At 41.1% G+C, this 17,431-nt stretch overlaps 2 protein-coding genes and 1 long non-coding RNA gene across 4 annotated transcripts; 2 read left to right on the forward strand and 1 right to left on the reverse strand.

Annotated features, from left to right (window-relative positions):
- The first annotated feature begins 34 nt into the window (after nucleotides 1-34).
- Nucleotides 35-4,372, forward strand: LOC136351627 (uncharacterized). Its single transcript, XR_010734773.1, has 2 exons — nucleotides 35-116; nucleotides 3,556-4,372. It is a non-coding gene; the product is annotated as an uncharacterized lncRNA (long non-coding RNA).
- Nucleotides 4,373-7,362: 2,990 nt separating this feature from the next.
- On the forward strand, nucleotides 7,363-13,653 carry LOC4327201 (endoribonuclease YBEY, chloroplastic). 2 transcript variants are annotated; one of them, XM_015759097.3, is made up of 12 exons: nucleotides 7,363-7,861; nucleotides 8,513-8,764; nucleotides 8,848-8,943; nucleotides 9,130-9,298; nucleotides 9,413-9,496; nucleotides 9,577-9,677; nucleotides 10,035-10,127; nucleotides 11,143-11,214; nucleotides 11,634-11,753; nucleotides 11,834-11,884; nucleotides 12,746-12,934; nucleotides 13,224-13,653. In XM_015759097.3, the coding sequence occupies exons 1-12, from the start codon at nucleotides 7,475-7,477 to the stop codon at nucleotides 13,389-13,391; spliced, it is 1,782 nt and encodes a 593-aa protein (XP_015614583.2). In that variant the 5' UTR covers nucleotides 7,363-7,474; the 3' UTR covers nucleotides 13,392-13,653. The 2 variants fall into 2 exon arrangements, with proteins under 2 accessions (XP_015614583.2, XP_066159943.1); XM_066303846.1 differs by lacking the exon at nucleotides 13,224-13,653 and having other exon boundaries at nucleotides 12,746-13,081.
- A 132-nt stretch (nucleotides 13,654-13,785) lies between these two features.
- Nucleotides 13,786-14,719, reverse strand: LOC4327202 (protein OXIDATIVE STRESS 3). The gene is made up of 2 exons (XM_015759115.3): nucleotides 14,375-14,719; nucleotides 13,786-14,275 (listed from the first exon to the last, which is right to left on the reverse strand). The coding sequence occupies exons 1-2, from the start codon at nucleotides 14,602-14,604 to the stop codon at nucleotides 13,978-13,980; spliced, it is 528 nt and encodes a 175-aa protein (XP_015614601.1). The 5' UTR covers nucleotides 14,605-14,719; the 3' UTR covers nucleotides 13,786-13,977.
- Between the last annotated feature and the right edge of the window lie 2,712 nt (nucleotides 14,720-17,431).

A 17,431-nucleotide genomic window follows, 5' to 3' on the forward strand; every position in this document is an offset into this window, starting at 1 on the left:
CTACTCCGTAGTACCTTTTTTTTCTAGGGGGGCAATGTTCCCTGCTATTTGGCACATCACAGTCTTGGCACTTGTCAAAGTCTTGCGCCTGTGCTTCCGAGGACGACTGCTCTCCGGTAGGTACCGCTCTTGTCAGCATTGTTCTCGTCATGTTTTCTTGTGGCTGGATGCTGGATACTGCGCTGCTTTGCTGGTTGTGTGATCTTTAGTTAGGTTTCTATGGATAATGGAGCATGTTGGTAGGTAGAGAATTTGGTTAGAAGTGGCAGACAAACTATATAACTAACTGAATTTTCCGGCACAATTGTGCGGCTGCGGCGGCTCAACGTGTACTATGTTTGCAATTCCTTTGCTTATTGTTAAAGATTGAAAAAATATATATATATATCTATATCTATATCTTAACTAATTAAAAGATTCATATTTTTTCCAATCGTCACATTATCCGAGCCAATCCGTTTTTGTCCGTCACATCGATGTGAATTTCCCCGCTTCCCTGTCTCAATGCCCGTATGAGAAGCTAACCGAATCGAAAACATAAACACACAAATTACAACCAAAATTCCCTCAAGATAACCCAATCTTGTAAACATCCCCCCCCCCTCGATCCCCATCCACGATTACAGATTACGAAGAATCACACATCCACAGTTGCCCAAATCCCCCATCCACATTTATAAGTTAGGAAAAAAAATTCCACATCCACAGGTCAAAGATGAGAAGCACCTTAGAAATCAAGAAGAGGAAATTTACATTGATTCAATTATCCGTCAACGTCATCAACAACAGCAGAACCAAATCACGGATCAAAATTCTTCTGCCATATTAGACATTCAACAAAATAACAGGAGAACCAAACTGACTCACCGCCAACACCATCATCAATCTCCCTCTCAGCCGTGGTCACCTTCGATCCACACCTACCATGCGGCCATCAAGGAGAAGGGGGAGGCCGCCGCTGCTCGTCGGAGGATGAGGCCGTCACCACCACCACTGCTAGCTCTAGGCTGAGGCCGTCGCCGCCGCCACTGCTGCGCTGTGGATCGGGCGGCCTTTGGCTTCAAGGCGGTTGGATCCAGTGTCCGCCGGCCTCTAGGCGGCCGAATCCAACGGGATTCAGCACACTCTCCTTCCTCCCGCCGCGGGATTCGTTGGCCACGAGTCCAAAGGCGTCAGATCCGGCGGCAAGCAAATGAATCGGGGCGGCGAGCTGAGAGGAATGACGAGTGGCGATGAGGACGAGGAAAGAGGATGAAGGAACGATGCTCCTTTTTTGTTTTTTTTTTTCACTAACTGCACATGCGGATAATTATCGGGGGCGGCGAGGAAACAACGCTCCTTTTCTGTTTTTTTTTTCTTTTTTTCTTCTCCTACCGCTCAGGCGCTCACACGCAAGCTTCCCAGTTCCCACTTTTCTAAGACAATGCATTTTTTGTTACTCACTCATGCGTGTCTTGATCATTAAGATCAGATTAGCCTAACTGTAGATTACTGCTACTGCTTGACACACACATATACTAGCTGTGATGCATTAGCTAGGTTTGACACACACATACTGTATATGTGGTTTTTTTTTCACATCTTTTGGGAACAATGATTTACACATTAGTAAAAAAATCATATTTTGCATGTTGAAGAGTACACCTAATTAATTGAATCAGATGTTAATATGATATTTTATAGATAACCTCACCTAACTAAATAAAGAGAAGTGATCATCCATAAAATCATCCAAACAAAATCTCTTCCAAACCGTATCTCTCGTGTAAGCAACCAAACATATGCATGTGTATCTCCTCGGGCATGTCAAACTTAGCTTGGATGAGAGATGGGCTAGGCTAAGGAGATGCGAGCAGGGAGGACGGGCAGCTTTTGTTGATGCATGCCGATGCTTCTTTCATTCAAGGATGTTCTGCCCGAGTACCAATACACGAACTTTTATCCCTTCCTACTTAAAAAAACGGATTTTTCCGATCATCACACTCCTTTTCATTCGTCGCCTACACGGACCATGTTGAATCGTCCGATTGAATCATCTAACGGTTTAACTCGCTTCGGTAAGGACCCTGACAGTTAGAAGGGAATTATCCGCCTTGCCATTCACTTAACGCACCTGCTCTTCCCTTGTCCCTTCTCTGGTTCTCCCTTCTCTCAATCAGTGATGGGTTGGTACCAGCGCCTACGTCTTCTCCCTCGACTGCCTATATGTCATCTACGCGTGACACAATCACTTTGTACGCGAGCCCAGGTATAATTTTAGAAAAAGGAGATCGCGCACTTTACCACGCGGGAGTTGAAAAAGAGCAAGTATTTCAGTATGCAATAGTGGTTTTTATCCATCCGAATTGTCATTGAAATTTCTTATCAATATGTAGCCTAATAAAATATTTTATATGTCTTTTACCCGTAGCGATGCACGGGCATTTTGCTTGTGTGTGTGTGTATATATATATATACACACACGCACATACACACACAACTGTGACAGCTACAATAAATATAATATATATGCAGTCAATCTGCATTCTACACCGTTATAATAATGTAGATCCTTCATGGTTACTGATGTAGGTTTCTTCTCTCTCTGTTTTTTTTGGGAGATATCTGTTTTGTGTTAATGTGGTGATTTCAAATCATTTTGACCTTGTTTGTAAACAAGATGGAGCGTCCTTTAGCAATCTCTATTATTGTCGATGTTTGATGTCACGATTCTGGTATTTGTATAGTATGGGGATCGTTGGTACCAGGATATATACGAGACTTAGGTAAAAGAGACAGAGACGATAATTTTTATACATGTTCGGGCCCCTGAATTGTCAGGTAATAACCCTACATCCTGTTGACCGAAGCCGGTCGTTGCTCTTATTCACCATAATCACACCAGTACAATATTTGGGGTAGCCTATCTATCTGTTGTCGACATAGTGGTTTGAAATATCGTCACTTAGTCGACAACAGGGTAGTCTTCCTCCTCGAATCCGTGCCCGACGAGATTAAAGACAGCGCTAGATCCCTACAGCTGGCCTCTGTAGGTACCGGATAGGGTCAGTCCAGGCATATCTCTGATGTCGATATCCGGCGGCGTGTCTTGGTGTATGTTGGCTTGTATGTTGTGGCTTTTGTTGTTCTGTGTATGTTGATTGTGTCTCCTCTCCTCCTAGGGGGCCTTGTATTTATACCCATAGGTGTCCCCTTGTCCAAGTAGAACTAGGGAAACCAATATGAATAGTAGTCCTTGTCGTTTCCATGTAGAACTCTATTTATCATTCCTTATGCGGAACTCTTCCTATATCCGAAAGTTGTTTCCGTATAAGATATGGTATGTGGTGGGTACTACCGAGATTTAGTTAACTACTGTTAGGTATGTGGTATCCATAACCCTGAAAATTATAAAATGTTAATGAATCCTAAAGCAAGCTAACCAAATGGAACCTTTGGCACACATAACTTTCAAAAGTTTACTCGGAGCTGACCTTTAAACTGAGTTCTTTCGTACTTGTATACAGATCGCACCCTTCTAATCTAATACTAACTAATTTCATGTAATCATGTTAGGGTTTGGGTTAGGGTTGGGGCGATGCCCAGGCGACTGGGTGACAGCTTCCTTCCTCCCTCCTTGGCGATGGAGTTTGATGGAGACTTTCTCCGATGTGCTTATGGAGTCTGCAGGTTTTACGCCTGCTTTTGGCAAGATCCTTGCCGGATGGGATTATGGTGGATCATCTAGCCCTACAATAGGCTTTCGATGCTGCCGGGTATCTCAAATGAAATTTCCAAGACCTGAAGTTGTTGGTATTCGGCCTAGAGCCCATGCTCCCTGTGGCAAATTCCATAGCGTACCAGACATACTTTGGATGGGTTCACATCGTCTGCCGTTTTGGCTGACGGCAAACATTGCCGTTGCCTTCATCCCTGCCACACATCCTTCTGTCAACAGCTGCATATAGTGATCCCACCATTTGTGATTAATTAGGGATTACTAATCAACAGAATCACTTATTTCTCTTCCCAAAAAATCAGCAAATAGAATCTCAGCGGCAAAGCGCGCGGGAACAAAAGCAGAGCAGAGGGAAAGCTCCTGCTTTTTGGCGCCAAGAATATGGATCGACACCAAATGTCTATTCACCCAGGAACAGCAGAACCAGAACAACAAAATCTTTTATCAGATGGATGTGAGTTGTATTATGAAGGATTTCAGCAGTAGCTTCATTTCGCTGCTAGTTTTTGGATGAAAAATACTCTATCTGGGACATAGTAGTAGTGCAGCAATGCTATTTTTGTCAAATAAATACTTAAATATTTTATAAGACATATACTATTGTTCAGGTATTTGAATAGCTTCTTAGTATAACAGAAGCTTGCTTTGCTGTAGTATTTTGCTCTGCTCTGCTCTGCTTCTGTCAGTTGATCCATTTCTTGGCGCCAAAAAGCATGAGCTTTCCCTCTGCTCTATTTTTGTTCTCGCGCGCTTTGCCCCTGAGATTCTATTTGCTGATTTTCTTTGAAAGAGAAATAAGTGATTCTGCTGATTAGTAGTCCCTAATTAATCACAAATGGTGGGACCACTGCATGCATCCGTTGATAAAAAGATGTGTGGCAGGGATGAATGTAACGGCAATGTTTGCCGTCAGCCAAAACGGCAGACGATGTGAACCCACTTCGGATCGGTTAGCGTCTGGTTTTCTGGAGATCTGATCTACAGAAGTTTCCTTGGAATGTTTACGGGGGAGAAAAGGACTCGGTTGAAAAAAATCCTTTATAAGGATCGATTTGCTAAGGTTTTGATAGCGTTGCAGAAGATCCAATCCAAGGAGAGGGAGATGCCCGAGTTAGCCTACATTGTCAGAGAGGTTGCAGACTTGCTTTCTGGAAAAAGGGAGATTTTGCTTTGGAAAATTCATTGTAGCCAAAATCTTGTTAGTCATACGCTAGCCATTAAGGGCCGCTGTGAGTCCCTTTCTAGATTTTGTTTAGAAAATGATTATTCTTTTATTTCTCATCTTGTAAGCGAGGACTATTATCCTGAGTAATATATTCCTTTTCCTCGCAAAAAAGAAAAACTAATTTCCAGGTTTAGATACTATTCAAAGAAATGTTCTTCTCCGAATCATAAATATTTGATTTTTAGTACTATATCTGAACAAACTTTTGAAACTTTAACAATCAGTAATTTTTTAAATATATAGTTTAAAACAAAAAAGCTATATGAGTAAATCGCATTGGCGGTACACGAACTTATCAGGTATGTGTAATCTAGTGCACTAACTTATAAAACAATTATTTGAGTAAAGTGCATTAGCGGTCCTTAGACTTGTAGGGTTGTGTCATATAGGTCCCTAAACTCTCAAAATACATATCAGGTCCTAAAACTTGTCAAAGTGTATCATTTAGGTCCCAAATCGATACATCCCCTCTAGAATCCTACGTGGTGCTGATGTGGCATACCACATGGACGTGACGTGTCCTTTTTATTTTTTTTCTTCTTTTATTTTTCTTTTTCGTTTTCTTCTCATTCTTCTTTTTTTTTCCTTTCTTTTGCTCGGGTCACAGAGAAAGGAGACGAAAGGGAAAAAGAAAAAGAAAAAAAATTTAAATGGGTCCTATTTGTCAGTCAAAATGATGCCACGGCATGTCCATGTGGTATGCCACATCAACGCCACATAGAATGCTGAAGGGGTTGTGGCGATTTGGGACCTATATGACACACTATGACAAGTTCTAGGACTTGGATATGCATTTTGAGAGTTTAGGGACCTAGATGACACACCCCTACAAGTTTAAGGACCGCCCGTATACTTTACTCCGATTATTTTGTTGTACGATCTTACCTAGGGTGCACGAACCAAGATTAGAAGGACATTATTACATGGCTAATCTTATAGATTTTATAGGTGTTGATTAGGATACTATGCAAATATATACTCACTCTGTCTCATAATAAAAAGGATTTTGGTGGATGTGACATATCTTAGTACAATAAAACTGGACAGATAGTCTGTTCAGATTTATTATATCACATCTATCCAAAATCCCTTATATTATGGGACAAAGGGAGTATCTAAAAAGTTTGCCTTTTAGGTCCTGTTCGTTTCTTCTACCATCATAGGATTAAATTTTGGATACTTGTGGCGCGCTTTTCAAACTGCTAAATGGTACATTTCGTGCGAAAATTTTCTATATGAAAGTTGCTCTAAAATATCAGATTAATCCATTTTCCAAGTTTGTAATAATTAAAACTCAATTAATCACACGTTATTACCACCTCGTTATATGTGAAACACTTAATCTTTATCTTTATCTTCATCTTCATCTTCTGGAGATTTAAACACCACCTTAGACATGCATATATTCAGTAAAAAGACAAAATGAGGCGTAGTGATTATATAGAACTAGACAAAGATATGAAAAACCGAGCTATGATACATGGGTTAGAAACATATGAAATTCATAGTTTCAACGATGAAGGAAAGTAGAGATGTTTATAATTATAGCTTGTCTTATGCATACTCACTGTATGTGTGTACGTCACATCCTAATTAACATCAACTTGATAAAATTAACATTACCAAGCCATTTTGGTCCTTGTTCACACGAATTAGACAATTTCGTGTATCAAAGCGAGCGTTCTATAAGTTAGGTTAATGTACTAAATTACATTCACATAACAAGGTTATGTATCACCACTACAATTTACTCAAACTATATCATAATACCATCAACTCATTTTTATAAACCTGTCTTACTATAAAATCAGTGCCCAAAGTATCAAAATTTGACCATAATTTATCCTAAATGTAAAAAATATCTACGATCGATTGGAGAATACATATACCATGGCAAAAGGTTCGAGATTCAGATAGACAAAGAGGCAATTGCAAATTTACCACTATTTTGAATCGTTATTGCAAAACTGTCATTAGAAAATTACAAAAATACCACTAGAACTATTATTCGAGTGGCATCCTTACAATATTGAAAAAACCAGTAGCAAATTTGCAAATGCCCCCTTAGACAAAAGATACTCAACATATTCCAGGGAATATACGCTGAAGCTCGAAATCCCGTTAAGGTTTTGAACCAAACACTCCATCCTACAGAAACGAAATTTGCATGCTCATGCGGAGCAAACAAATAATGCATGATTTTTTGCGTAAGCCTCCAAAACTCGTACTGCAGTTCTCCAAATAAATGGGCAACTCACTGATCACTACTGACGATATAAAAGAGCCCGAAAATCTGCGAATCGGAGAAGAGATCCCGCACGGACACGGTGGGCCGGAGCAAAACACAGACCGTTGGATACGAAATGGACGGCCCGAACGAGACCCAGGATATAATACGCAGCGCAGAAGAAAATCAAACGGACCAACACGAAAACCCTCCTCCTCCGCCCAACCCCATTCCTTCTCACCCACTCTCTTCTCCCGCCGCCGCCGCCGGAGGAGGCGGCTCCTCGTCGTCGGCCTCGACGACCATGGCACGGATCGTGTCGCGCGCCCTCCCGTTCGCCTCGCGCTCGCCGCAGCTCGGCGCGGCGCTGATACGCTCGGCGCCGATGCGCTGCCCGCCCCTCCCCGCCGCGGCGCCCACCGCCTCGCTGCTCTCCTGGCGCGGGTTCACGCCCTCCTCAGAGCCCTCGCGCTCGGCGCCGCCGCCACCGCCGCTGCCGATGCCGCCCTTCGCGGGGTTCCTCGCCGGCATCCGAAGCTTCCGCAGGGGTAGGCGCGGCCAGTCGGCGGCGAGGCGTGCGCAGCCCCAGGACCCCATCCCTTCACCCCCTCCCGCGCCGAAGGAGAGCGAGATCGAGCTCTACGCGCGAATCGGCATCGACGATGACACGCCCGAAGACCCCGAAGTGCTGGTACGTACGCTACTCGTGGAACTTCTGTGCCAATAATATGTGGCTGTTTTAGATGAAGTCACCGGAATCACAGATTGAAATGTTCACAAGCTATAGCGCGGCATTCTCTGGTTTACTGGATGATTTATGCTCAATCGTTGTTGTACTATTTCTAATCAATGTAGAAAGTCCTGACTTTTACTCTTGTGATTTCTGCTCCAGTCCTTGTATGCTAATTTATGGTTAGCATATCGTAACTGTTGTCCCGAATTGGTTGTGTTTGCCATTCGCTAAAACGAATTGCACCCTTCAGGCAGCTGAGCATACACTTTCTTTGATCTAGAGGTAAACAAGTGGGCAATGTAGTCAGAAATCTTCGTTTCAAAGGAAGAAAGGTAGTCAGAACCTAAGTTAGCAGGTATTTTATTATGACGTGATGCAGTTTTGAAATTGGTTTAGGCTTAGGCATTTGGGTATCGGATTATGTCGTTTTGTTGTTTGATTTTATTCATCAAGTTATAGTGGAATTCCTTGGTTGATTTTGGTTTAGTAGTTTATATCCCTCCGAGCAATCTGTTGCATATTTTGCCAATAAAATGGTGTGCTAGAAATGTTGCATTTTCAATTTGTGACGTTTTTTGTTTACTTATGCTTCTGGTAATGTGAATGCAGAACATTGTAGAAATTCTAAAATTAAATGTTCCGATGGCGATGAAAATTGCACTAGATGGGCTTCTGGATTCCAACTACAAAACACGAGACACTTCAATAAGTGATGTCGGGAGGTATGATAAGGTTGAAGTTTCTGTGTTGCTATGCAATGACAACTTCATCCAGAACCTTAACAAAGAATGGAGAGGTGAAGACAGCTGTATTGAAATGCTCTCAATGTCACAATACATTCCTGATCTTGATGTTCCTATTGTAAGGAAAAAAAATCCTTTATTTGAATGCTGTTCTTTTAGACATGCCATCTTGTTGTATTTTCTGAATTTATTTTCTCGCAGCTAATGTTAGGTGATATTGTAATCTCAGTTGAGACAGCTGCAAGGCAGGCTGAGGAGCGAGGTCATACACTTCTTGATGAAGTGCGGATACTAGCGGTATGCTCACTTGCTTATTGACTGTCATTAGCCCCCTACCGTTTAGAGGTTTGAATACACATGTTATCTTTTTCTTGGTGAATATCCAACTTCCTTTTACCAAATCACTTAATCCTATGTTATTCTACACATACTAAAACACAGATAATATGGTACAAAATTGACTGTTTACTTACTCTGTATTAGGTTCGTGGAATTCTACGTCTTCTGGGTTTTGATCACCAAACAAGTCATGAGTCTGCAGTTGAAATGGAGAAGGAGGAGCAGCTCATTTTGAAGAGTCTAAGGTGGAAAGGGAAAAATCTTGCTAAGAGTGTTCTTGATTCGGGCAAGCGTCATACAGAAACATCGGATGGTGTGCTTTTTTGAGATTTCTGTAGTTATAATCCTTTCCATTATTTTGATCTTGAAAAGGTGCTTTCACACACATGATGATAATGTAGCTATTGCTGCCTAAGAATGTTTACAGGGCAAGTGACAAGTGGTCTAAAAAGAGCTGGAAGCCTAAGATTTTATAGACCAAAATTCAAATATATCTTCTGTGATATGGATGGTATATCATTTGCTCTTTGCATATATCACTACTCTAGACATGTGTTTATATTTACCAGTGATATTTTTTAATTTAAAAAGGTACACTGCTCAACAGTAAAAGTCAAGTTACAGCAAGGAATGCAGAAGCTCTGAGGGAAGCAAGGTCAAGGGGAGTAAACATAGTTATTGCCACAGGGAAGGTACTACAAGTTCTTCATTTCTGTAATAACTTAACTGTCCCTTGCCAGCCCAGGCCAGATCTTCTGGATCACCCTGTTTCCACCATTGCTGCATCCTTTTCCAAGCCAAGCCAGATTCAAGTCTCAATTATAAAACTTGCATTACGCTAATCTTGGTAGAATATGTTAATAAAAATCCTCTATGAGGACACTTGATGTTTATTGTTTTCATTTTATGAGCTGAAAGGAAAAAATTACTACAAGTAGACAATCAAGAATACCCTCTGTTCTGCCAGCCTATTTACGTTTGGCCCTGTCATATTTCAGTAACTCAAAATGCTGATAATTGTTTCTCATACATGTTCATTTTGGAAATAGGCACGGCCGGCTGTCATTGATGCTCTCAATATGGTTGACTTGTCTGGAAGAACTGGAATTGTCTCAGAATCATCTCCTGGCATATTTCTTCAGGTTGGTGGAAAGTATTCATGGACAACACAATATTTCAAGAAATAACTTTAGGATACAGTGGTGAAAATGCGGCATCTTTACACTTCCTGGTAGCATATAATCTAATAGGTTGCAAATATGCTAATGGAGATCCTTGTATCATATTTTTGACTGAAGAGTGCATGCCACTTGCATTGTGACCTTTATGGCACCGTACTTAAATCTGTGTAAAATGAACAAAATTATTGAATGTTTTTTCTTTTACTCTTAATTTACGCCCTTTTTTCTTGAATTGAGTTAAAGCGTGAAATTTGGTTAAGTGACAGGGCAATCATTCTTACCCCCCTGCATTTTAATATCTGTTGAATGCATGTTGCTTGCAATACATCCTTTTGGTGCCCTAAATAAACTTTTGATGAAATGAAATATAGTTGAAGGTTTATTTCCTTTTGCATTTTAATTCTTTGCCTTTTTCTTGTATTTGTTGAGTGAAGTGCAAATGTTAGTCATGAGATAAGTCAATTATTCTTACCTCCCTGGTTTCAAAAGCTGGCTATACTGTGTTCATAGAACAGAAAGGCCGCTGCTGATGTTGCCTGTGCAGCCTTGCTAATTCGAAGCTTACATTCTACATTTTATGGAAAAGAACAAAAAAAAGCATGACAGCATCCTTTGATCAGGCCCTAGTGGTCTGTGCTTCTGCTCAGTCCTATAATGTGCTACCCTAAGTCAATGTTACCTTGTATTCAGTATATTAATATGCGCTATGCCTTTATTTTCCGAGCTCAGTCAATATTACCTTGTAACATCCTTTGATCAGGCCCTGGTGGTCTGTGCTTCTGCTCAGTCCTATAATGTGCTACCCTAAGTCAATGTTACCTTGTATTCTGTAATATTAATATGTGCTATGCCTTTATTTTCCGAGCTCACTGTTTCAAGACTACCGCGTTGTTCCTATCCAGTAGATAAGTGAAACAGTTTATTGTTCATGTGTGCATGATTCCCATTCTCATCAGATTGATGCTTTCATCTGTAGGGCCTCTTGGTTTATGGTTTGCAAGGAAGAGAAATTTATAAAAGGAATTTAGATCAAGAAGTATGCAGAGAGGTAAGCTACATTTTTCTTCCTTATAGGCATTGAGACCATAAATGTGCATACAAGAATAATTTAGATCCAAAAGGCTACACTTTCAGGGTTTGCCTACTTAATGATATATCACCTGGGATGTATCTCTCCAGCTAATGGACTAATTTAGATGCCCTCTTATGTCCATTTAATATATAGATGTTAGCTGGACAATGTAGAGTCTATCTTTCTACTCCATCCGTTCCAACATATAAGAATTTCTGCGTGTTTTCCAAAATGAATCTGGTGGGAGGGATGCCCGGATACATTTTGAAAAACTCGCAGAAATGCTTATATTTTGGAATGGAGGTAGTAATAGATAATTTTATTATCTTAGTATCCATCATTACCAATTTAAGTTAGCGCTTGCACTGTGTAGTGACACTATTGGCTTATTGCAGGCATTGTTATATTCTTTGGAGCAGAAGGTACCATTAGTAGCATTTAGCCAGGACCGATGCTTCTCTATGTATGATGATCCTTTGGTTGATTCTCTCCATTATGTGTATCATGAACCTAAGGTGTTTGCTGGTCCTTGGTCAAGTAAATTTTAGCTGTCATATTCCTATTAATTTGACTGTAGTTGTGACTCTTGTTGCAGGCTGAAATAGTCTCGTCTATTGATCAGCTTTTAGGAACAGCTGAGATACAGGTTCTGTGCTCTCTTAACAATTTTTAGAACACTTTCATGATTAGTTCAGCATGAATCATTTTAATGTTCCTTTGCTTAAATACTAAGAGCATCCGTCTAGATGACATTCTGGTTGGTGATTCATTTTCTCAAAATTTGTTCCAAGTGGTTGGTTCATAAAATAAGAAACTACTGGTTTAGTTACTATAAAAATACGGGCTTTCTTTTGGACAGGGTGGGGGAGGGGGTGTCCTAGTCCTACCATGTATTTTACTTAACCATAAAATAAATTAGGTTAATATATCTTATACAATTGGAACCCTTTAAATGCAGTTATTACTCTTCTCATAAAACCACATCGTCTCGATTGTTTCTAGCCTTTGGATGATTGATCTAAGGTGCAGACTACACAGAGCAATAAAGCGAGTCTTCTAGCTACAAACTATAAATCCACCTTGCATCTCATGTCTATCGTTTCGTCATGCACGTTTCTGGCAGCAATGTTGTATATTACAATCTCAACCATTTGGATAATCAAAGATTAATGTTCATTGAAGCAACTTGAAGGCAAAAAGATCTGCTTCGCTTAATTACTCAATAGATGTGCAAGGCTTATAGAAATGCGCAAACAGCCACTATATGAACCACTTCCAATTGAATAACAAATTGTGATTTGTGCTGCTGTCAACGGCTTCCGTGATCGAATGCCACTAGTCAATTTCTCAATATGAAATTCGTAATAGAAACCAATTTATGCAACAAACAAGTTGCTCATTTTGACTGTGGCTGACATTTTCATATATGGGGATTACTCTATTAGCAATTTGACGATGCTAAGATGTGTAGCTGTCTAGCTGACTGCATTATAATTTTCATGTTCAGAAAGTGCTCTTCCTTGAAACTCCTGAGGGAATTTCTTCTGCATTGAGGCCATTCTGGGAAAAGGCAATAGAAGGAAGGGCCCGTGTGGTTCAAGCACAGCCTGATATGCTTGAACTTGTACCTCCTGCAACTTCAAAAGGCAATGGGGTGAAGATTCTTTTGGACCACCTTTGCATTAGTCCGGATGAGGTATTAGTACTTTAGTTCTCTATTACATCTTATTGCATGACGGAATACAATTGATGTCATCACCTATCTAGTTCTTTCAATTATGAAAAACCGTCATTTAAATCTTGGTCATACATATGCCACAAAATAAAATATTTGAAGTCTGCACTGAGTTTTCCAAACCAATTGCCCAGTGATCTAGCGGTATAAGTAGATTTAAAATGGATATTAGACCTCTGATCTTCCATCAAACCATTGAAAGCCCACCTGCAATCCTTCTAACTTCAACTTTATTTTTTTCTTTTGCAAGGTAATGGCTATCGGGGATGGAGAAAATGACATAGAAATGCTACAGCTAGCATCATTGGGTGTTGCGCTTGCAAATGGGTCTGAGAAAACCAAAGCAGTGGCAAATATAATTGGTGCCACTAATGATGAAGATGGAGTCGCACAGGCTATTTACGACTATGCTTTCTAACAGCTGCTAACTCTAAGGCGTATTGGGATAGGATTATCTACTCTTTGGTTCTCCCCAGTGCCCTGGATTCACCATATAACAAGACTTGATCACCATCTATCCACAAGATAATACTGGGATGTGATCTGAAGCCCTGTTGGAGTCAAAACATTTTGAACTATTAGGCTTCGGTTCATTTTTTGGTTTGGCAAACATTCATGACCAGCCATGCTACAATTTGTGTGTCTGGAATATTTATAGAATTGAATTCCTTTTGTTTTCATCTTTGATGACCAAAGGACTCCCTTAACGTTAAGCTGTTCTTCTTCTTCTTTTAACCAAGGCAATTGGATGTACTGCAGACATATGCTTTAAATTTCGACAGAAGGCTGTTCATCATCCCCAGGCAGTCCAATGAAAAATTTCATTGTAGTATTTACAAACAGAATCGATGTCTCCTTGAACAAGACGACTCTCTGTATATGGCAGAGAACGAAATCCTCTTACATCCGTGACAGGCTAATATGCTTGTCAACAAAATCCTCAACGAAAAAAGAACAGAGATGAAACCCTGACCCCCCAAAAAAAAAACATTTCGATACTGTTCCTACTGATGATATCCGCTTTTGTTTACAGGAATTGGGGGAGGCCTATAGAGCATGCTTTTGGTGTTATTCCTGGCCATCAGATTTGCGCAAGAACTTCCAGACTTCTTGGCTATTGATGTGCTGTTTGCGCCAGGTATATGACAAGCTTCCTGGTTCCCATCCAGTGCTACATAGCTCTTGGATGATTTGATCTTCTTGTATGGATTCTCCTTCTTGCGTAGATCCTCTAGGCATCTCACCTCAGACATACATGCAAAAGATTGAGACTTTCCGTCGTAGTATTTGGATAATCCTTTCCTGCAAAGAACAACAAAGCACTTGCCCTGTGAGAAAATTTTCCTTTTGCTAGTACATCTATTGATACTAATATGCAACTCTTCTTCCCCAGGAACTTACTTGACAGGGAGTTGTGCCTTCATAGATGACAGATCGTAGAGGCTATCTGAATTCATCCTTCTCGCTGGCTGCTGCGCAAACTGGTCTTCTTGAGCTTCAGCTTCCTCGCTGTCTGAAAATTGAGCCTCATCATCGGAGTCGCCTGAGATGGACGATGATGTCTCGAACAAGTCTTCATCTTCTTCTTCACGGTATACTGGAAGGACCGCAGCTCCACCGAATTTGCCCATGCTCGCAGTTTTTCTGGCTTCTGGAACAAAGACACCGAAAGAACAGGTACGCTTTGTGTATAGAACTATGGATATATTCTTCTTCCTCTCTTGCTTCCTCTCTTTCACAATCTTTACAACGTCCGGTGGGGAGGGTGGGTGTATATATAGCTCCAGCTGAAATGGGATAACGCTAAGCTGCCTTCTTTCAAACACTGCACAGTGCCCTTTGACTAATATAATCTTACGCAATTTGCATCCATGACATCACCTATTTGTTGTGTTTACATGGACTAGTTAGGTCTTTTCCAGAACACTGACATGGACCCATGAGCATGGCTGCTTGTGTGCCTTTGTCCCAGTTTTTGCCGAAATAAAAGAAAGTAATGAAAAAAGAGCGTGAAAGTTGGTTGGCCACTTCCACATGCTTTCCCGGATTCTGCTGCTGGTACCCCTGATCTGATCTTATCTTCTTAGTTTGTTGAATGGGACCCAGATTTGTTCTTATATCCCTTTGGCAAGTTGGTTTTCTGAGACTGACTTGTAGGCCATGGCATGTTATGGTGAGGATGATGCCTCATCATGTTAATTCTTTTTTGTGGGGAGCTGAGCGAGGACACGAGGCGCGCTACTGTTGGCTTATGATTCTCGTTGCAGGCTGAGTCGGTGGCCGAGGTAGAACGCAACTAGATCTTTCAGGATAAACCTTTTCATTACTTAACCCGGAGTATTTTGGGGAAATCACGCTAATAGTAGAACTTTGGTGCCTTCAATTTTTTACTATAACAACCTGTTGTTTTTCTACTTTCTGAACAGTTCGAAATGGTGAGATTTCTAAGTAGTATTAATTCCGTTACGTCGACGAGGGAATTACGGCTCTTTTAGTCCTTGATAACTGCCAGAAAATACTCTTGTGCCTCCTAATTCGGGACAAATTTCAGCATACGAACAGTGTGAGTGGAGCACTAGCTGCACAAGGGGTCCTGTAAGTTAACTGTTAATTTACGTAATCTCGAACAGTCTTAGCTTTCAAAACAGAGACCTTTTTCCTCATTTCCTTCAGGATCACTGCTCACTGGTTCCCCACATACTCATGTTTCTCGTTTCAGCAATGGGTAAATTGAGATTCCATGGACCCCCAATCAGAGTTCGGTGAGTAACACGTGTATGGTTTTCCGCATGACAACTGTGATTGCACTTCGCTGTGTTACTTAGCCTCCATTACACGCAATTTTGCGAGAGAAAACGAGAGGCAACTAACATACGTCCAGCGCTCGAAATAAAGTTGTATTGCATCGCATCATTGGTAACAGTGCTAATGCCTGTCCATTAGAACTCACTAGATGCTGCTCAACTTGAGCTGTGTTTAGTTCAGTGTAAAGTTTAGATTTTGGTTGAAATTGGAGATGATGTGACTGAAAAATTATGTGTATATAACAGGTTGATGTGATGGAAAATGACTGAAATTTAGATCTAAACTTTGGATCCAAACTTTAGATCTAAACACAGCCTTAGAGAAGCCGATACACGTTCCTGCGGTAGGATACTGTCGATCTTAGCCACATTGTCATGTATCTGGGGTTTCTTTAAGACTTGAGAACTTAATCAAGTATTTTGATGTAGATAGTATAATCTACAAACGCATATATAATTCGACACGACTAGGACCTAACCCAACGCGACGTGGTGAGCTGTTCAAAACCGGACACCTGTCGCGCGATCCGTGTACGCGCCAAGGTGCATGTTCGGTGGGCGAAACCAACAACAGCACCTCGCACGTCTGCCATTAACACGAACTCCTGATAATAATCTAAAAAATGCTTTTATAAACCGACGAGACAGAATGCCCTGGGTACACATGGCACGGACAGCATTTCCGGGGACATGGCCACAGGTTTGATTAGTGGACCAACAAAACCGGCGACATGCTAATCTCTTACTCGTCATCTCGTGTCCGCGTGTTGCTCTGCACGAAGGCTGTCTGTCCACGTTCTAGAGATGCAAATTGTGTTGCAGATCAAAGCCCAGAAATGCGCTCCTGCTGTCTTTGCACTTTTGATCGCTTTTTTCATTTTGTTCTCGAGCCAATTGCATGTCCTAATCCGTGCCATTAACCTCAGATTTGTAGTCAAGGGATGGCTGCTTAGAATCTGTACTATGGATATTGATGCCCCCTTATCCTTAATCCTCCTTATCCAGGCGTGGACTGCTTCAAGCTTCGCGTGGTGGGCAAGATGAAAATATCATCCCAAGTAGTGTTCCATGACGTCTCACTCCCGTAGCGAATTTTTGACTTGTTTACATAGGGTGAGTTTGAGGAGGAGGAGATTGAGAAGATTAGGAAGATATGCAAAATGAGATGAACCATTAGCGCATGATTAATTGAGTATTAACTATTTTAAATTTTAAAAAATAAATTAATATGATTTTTTAAAGTAACTTTCCTATAGAAAATTTTTATAAAAAATATACCGTTTAGTAGTTTGGGAAGCGTGCGCGTGAAAATCGAAACAAACTCACTCACTTTCTTCCGCTGCCGAACGCAGCCATATTGTGCTCGTGGTTGGGGAACGGAGCTTCTCTTCCGGAAACATTCAAACACGAGCTTGCTACAAGTATTATTGAGCTCGACGTACACGTACGAGCCTTCCTCCCGGCTGCATCTATCTCCTGTCAGGTCTGAATTTTTCCTCATCTAGCTAACCTTTTTGTTGCGACTTAAGACTATTCCCAGGTAGAAATAGGATTTTTCCTCTAGAACCTTTTCGTGCGTTCAAAACGCGTCGACCCTGGATAGAGCGCAAGCCAACCAACCGCGCTCTGACCGGCTTGGCTCGCGCGCGCGGAA

This window comes from Oryza sativa, chromosome 1, assembly GCF_034140825.1.
Source record: "Oryza sativa Japonica Group chromosome 1, ASM3414082v1".
NCBI classification, from domain to species: Eukaryota; Viridiplantae; Streptophyta; class Magnoliopsida; order Poales; family Poaceae; genus Oryza; species Oryza sativa.

Excerpts from the sequence above, each read along its gene's own strand:
- LOC4327201 (XM_015759097.3), top strand. The coding sequence starts at position 7,475 with ATGGCACGGATCGTGTCGCGCGCCCTCCCGTTCGCCTCGCGCTCGCCG. Across the intron at positions 10,128-11,142 it reads CTCCTGGCATATTTCTTCAG|GGCCTCTTGGTTTATGGTTT; the intron begins GTTGGTGGAAAG and ends TTTCATCTGTAG. Across the intron at positions 12,935-13,223 it reads TTTGCATTAGTCCGGATGAG|GTAATGGCTATCGGGGATGG; the intron begins GTATTAGTACTT and ends TTCTTTTGCAAG.
- LOC4327202 (XM_015759115.3), bottom strand. The coding sequence starts at position 14,604 with ATGGGCAAATTCGGTGGAGCTGCGGTCCTTCCAGTATACCGTGAAGAA. Across the intron at positions 14,276-14,374 it reads AAGGCACAACTCCCTGTCAA|GAAAGGATTATCCAAATACT; the intron begins GTAAGTTCCTGG and ends TGTTCTTTGCAG.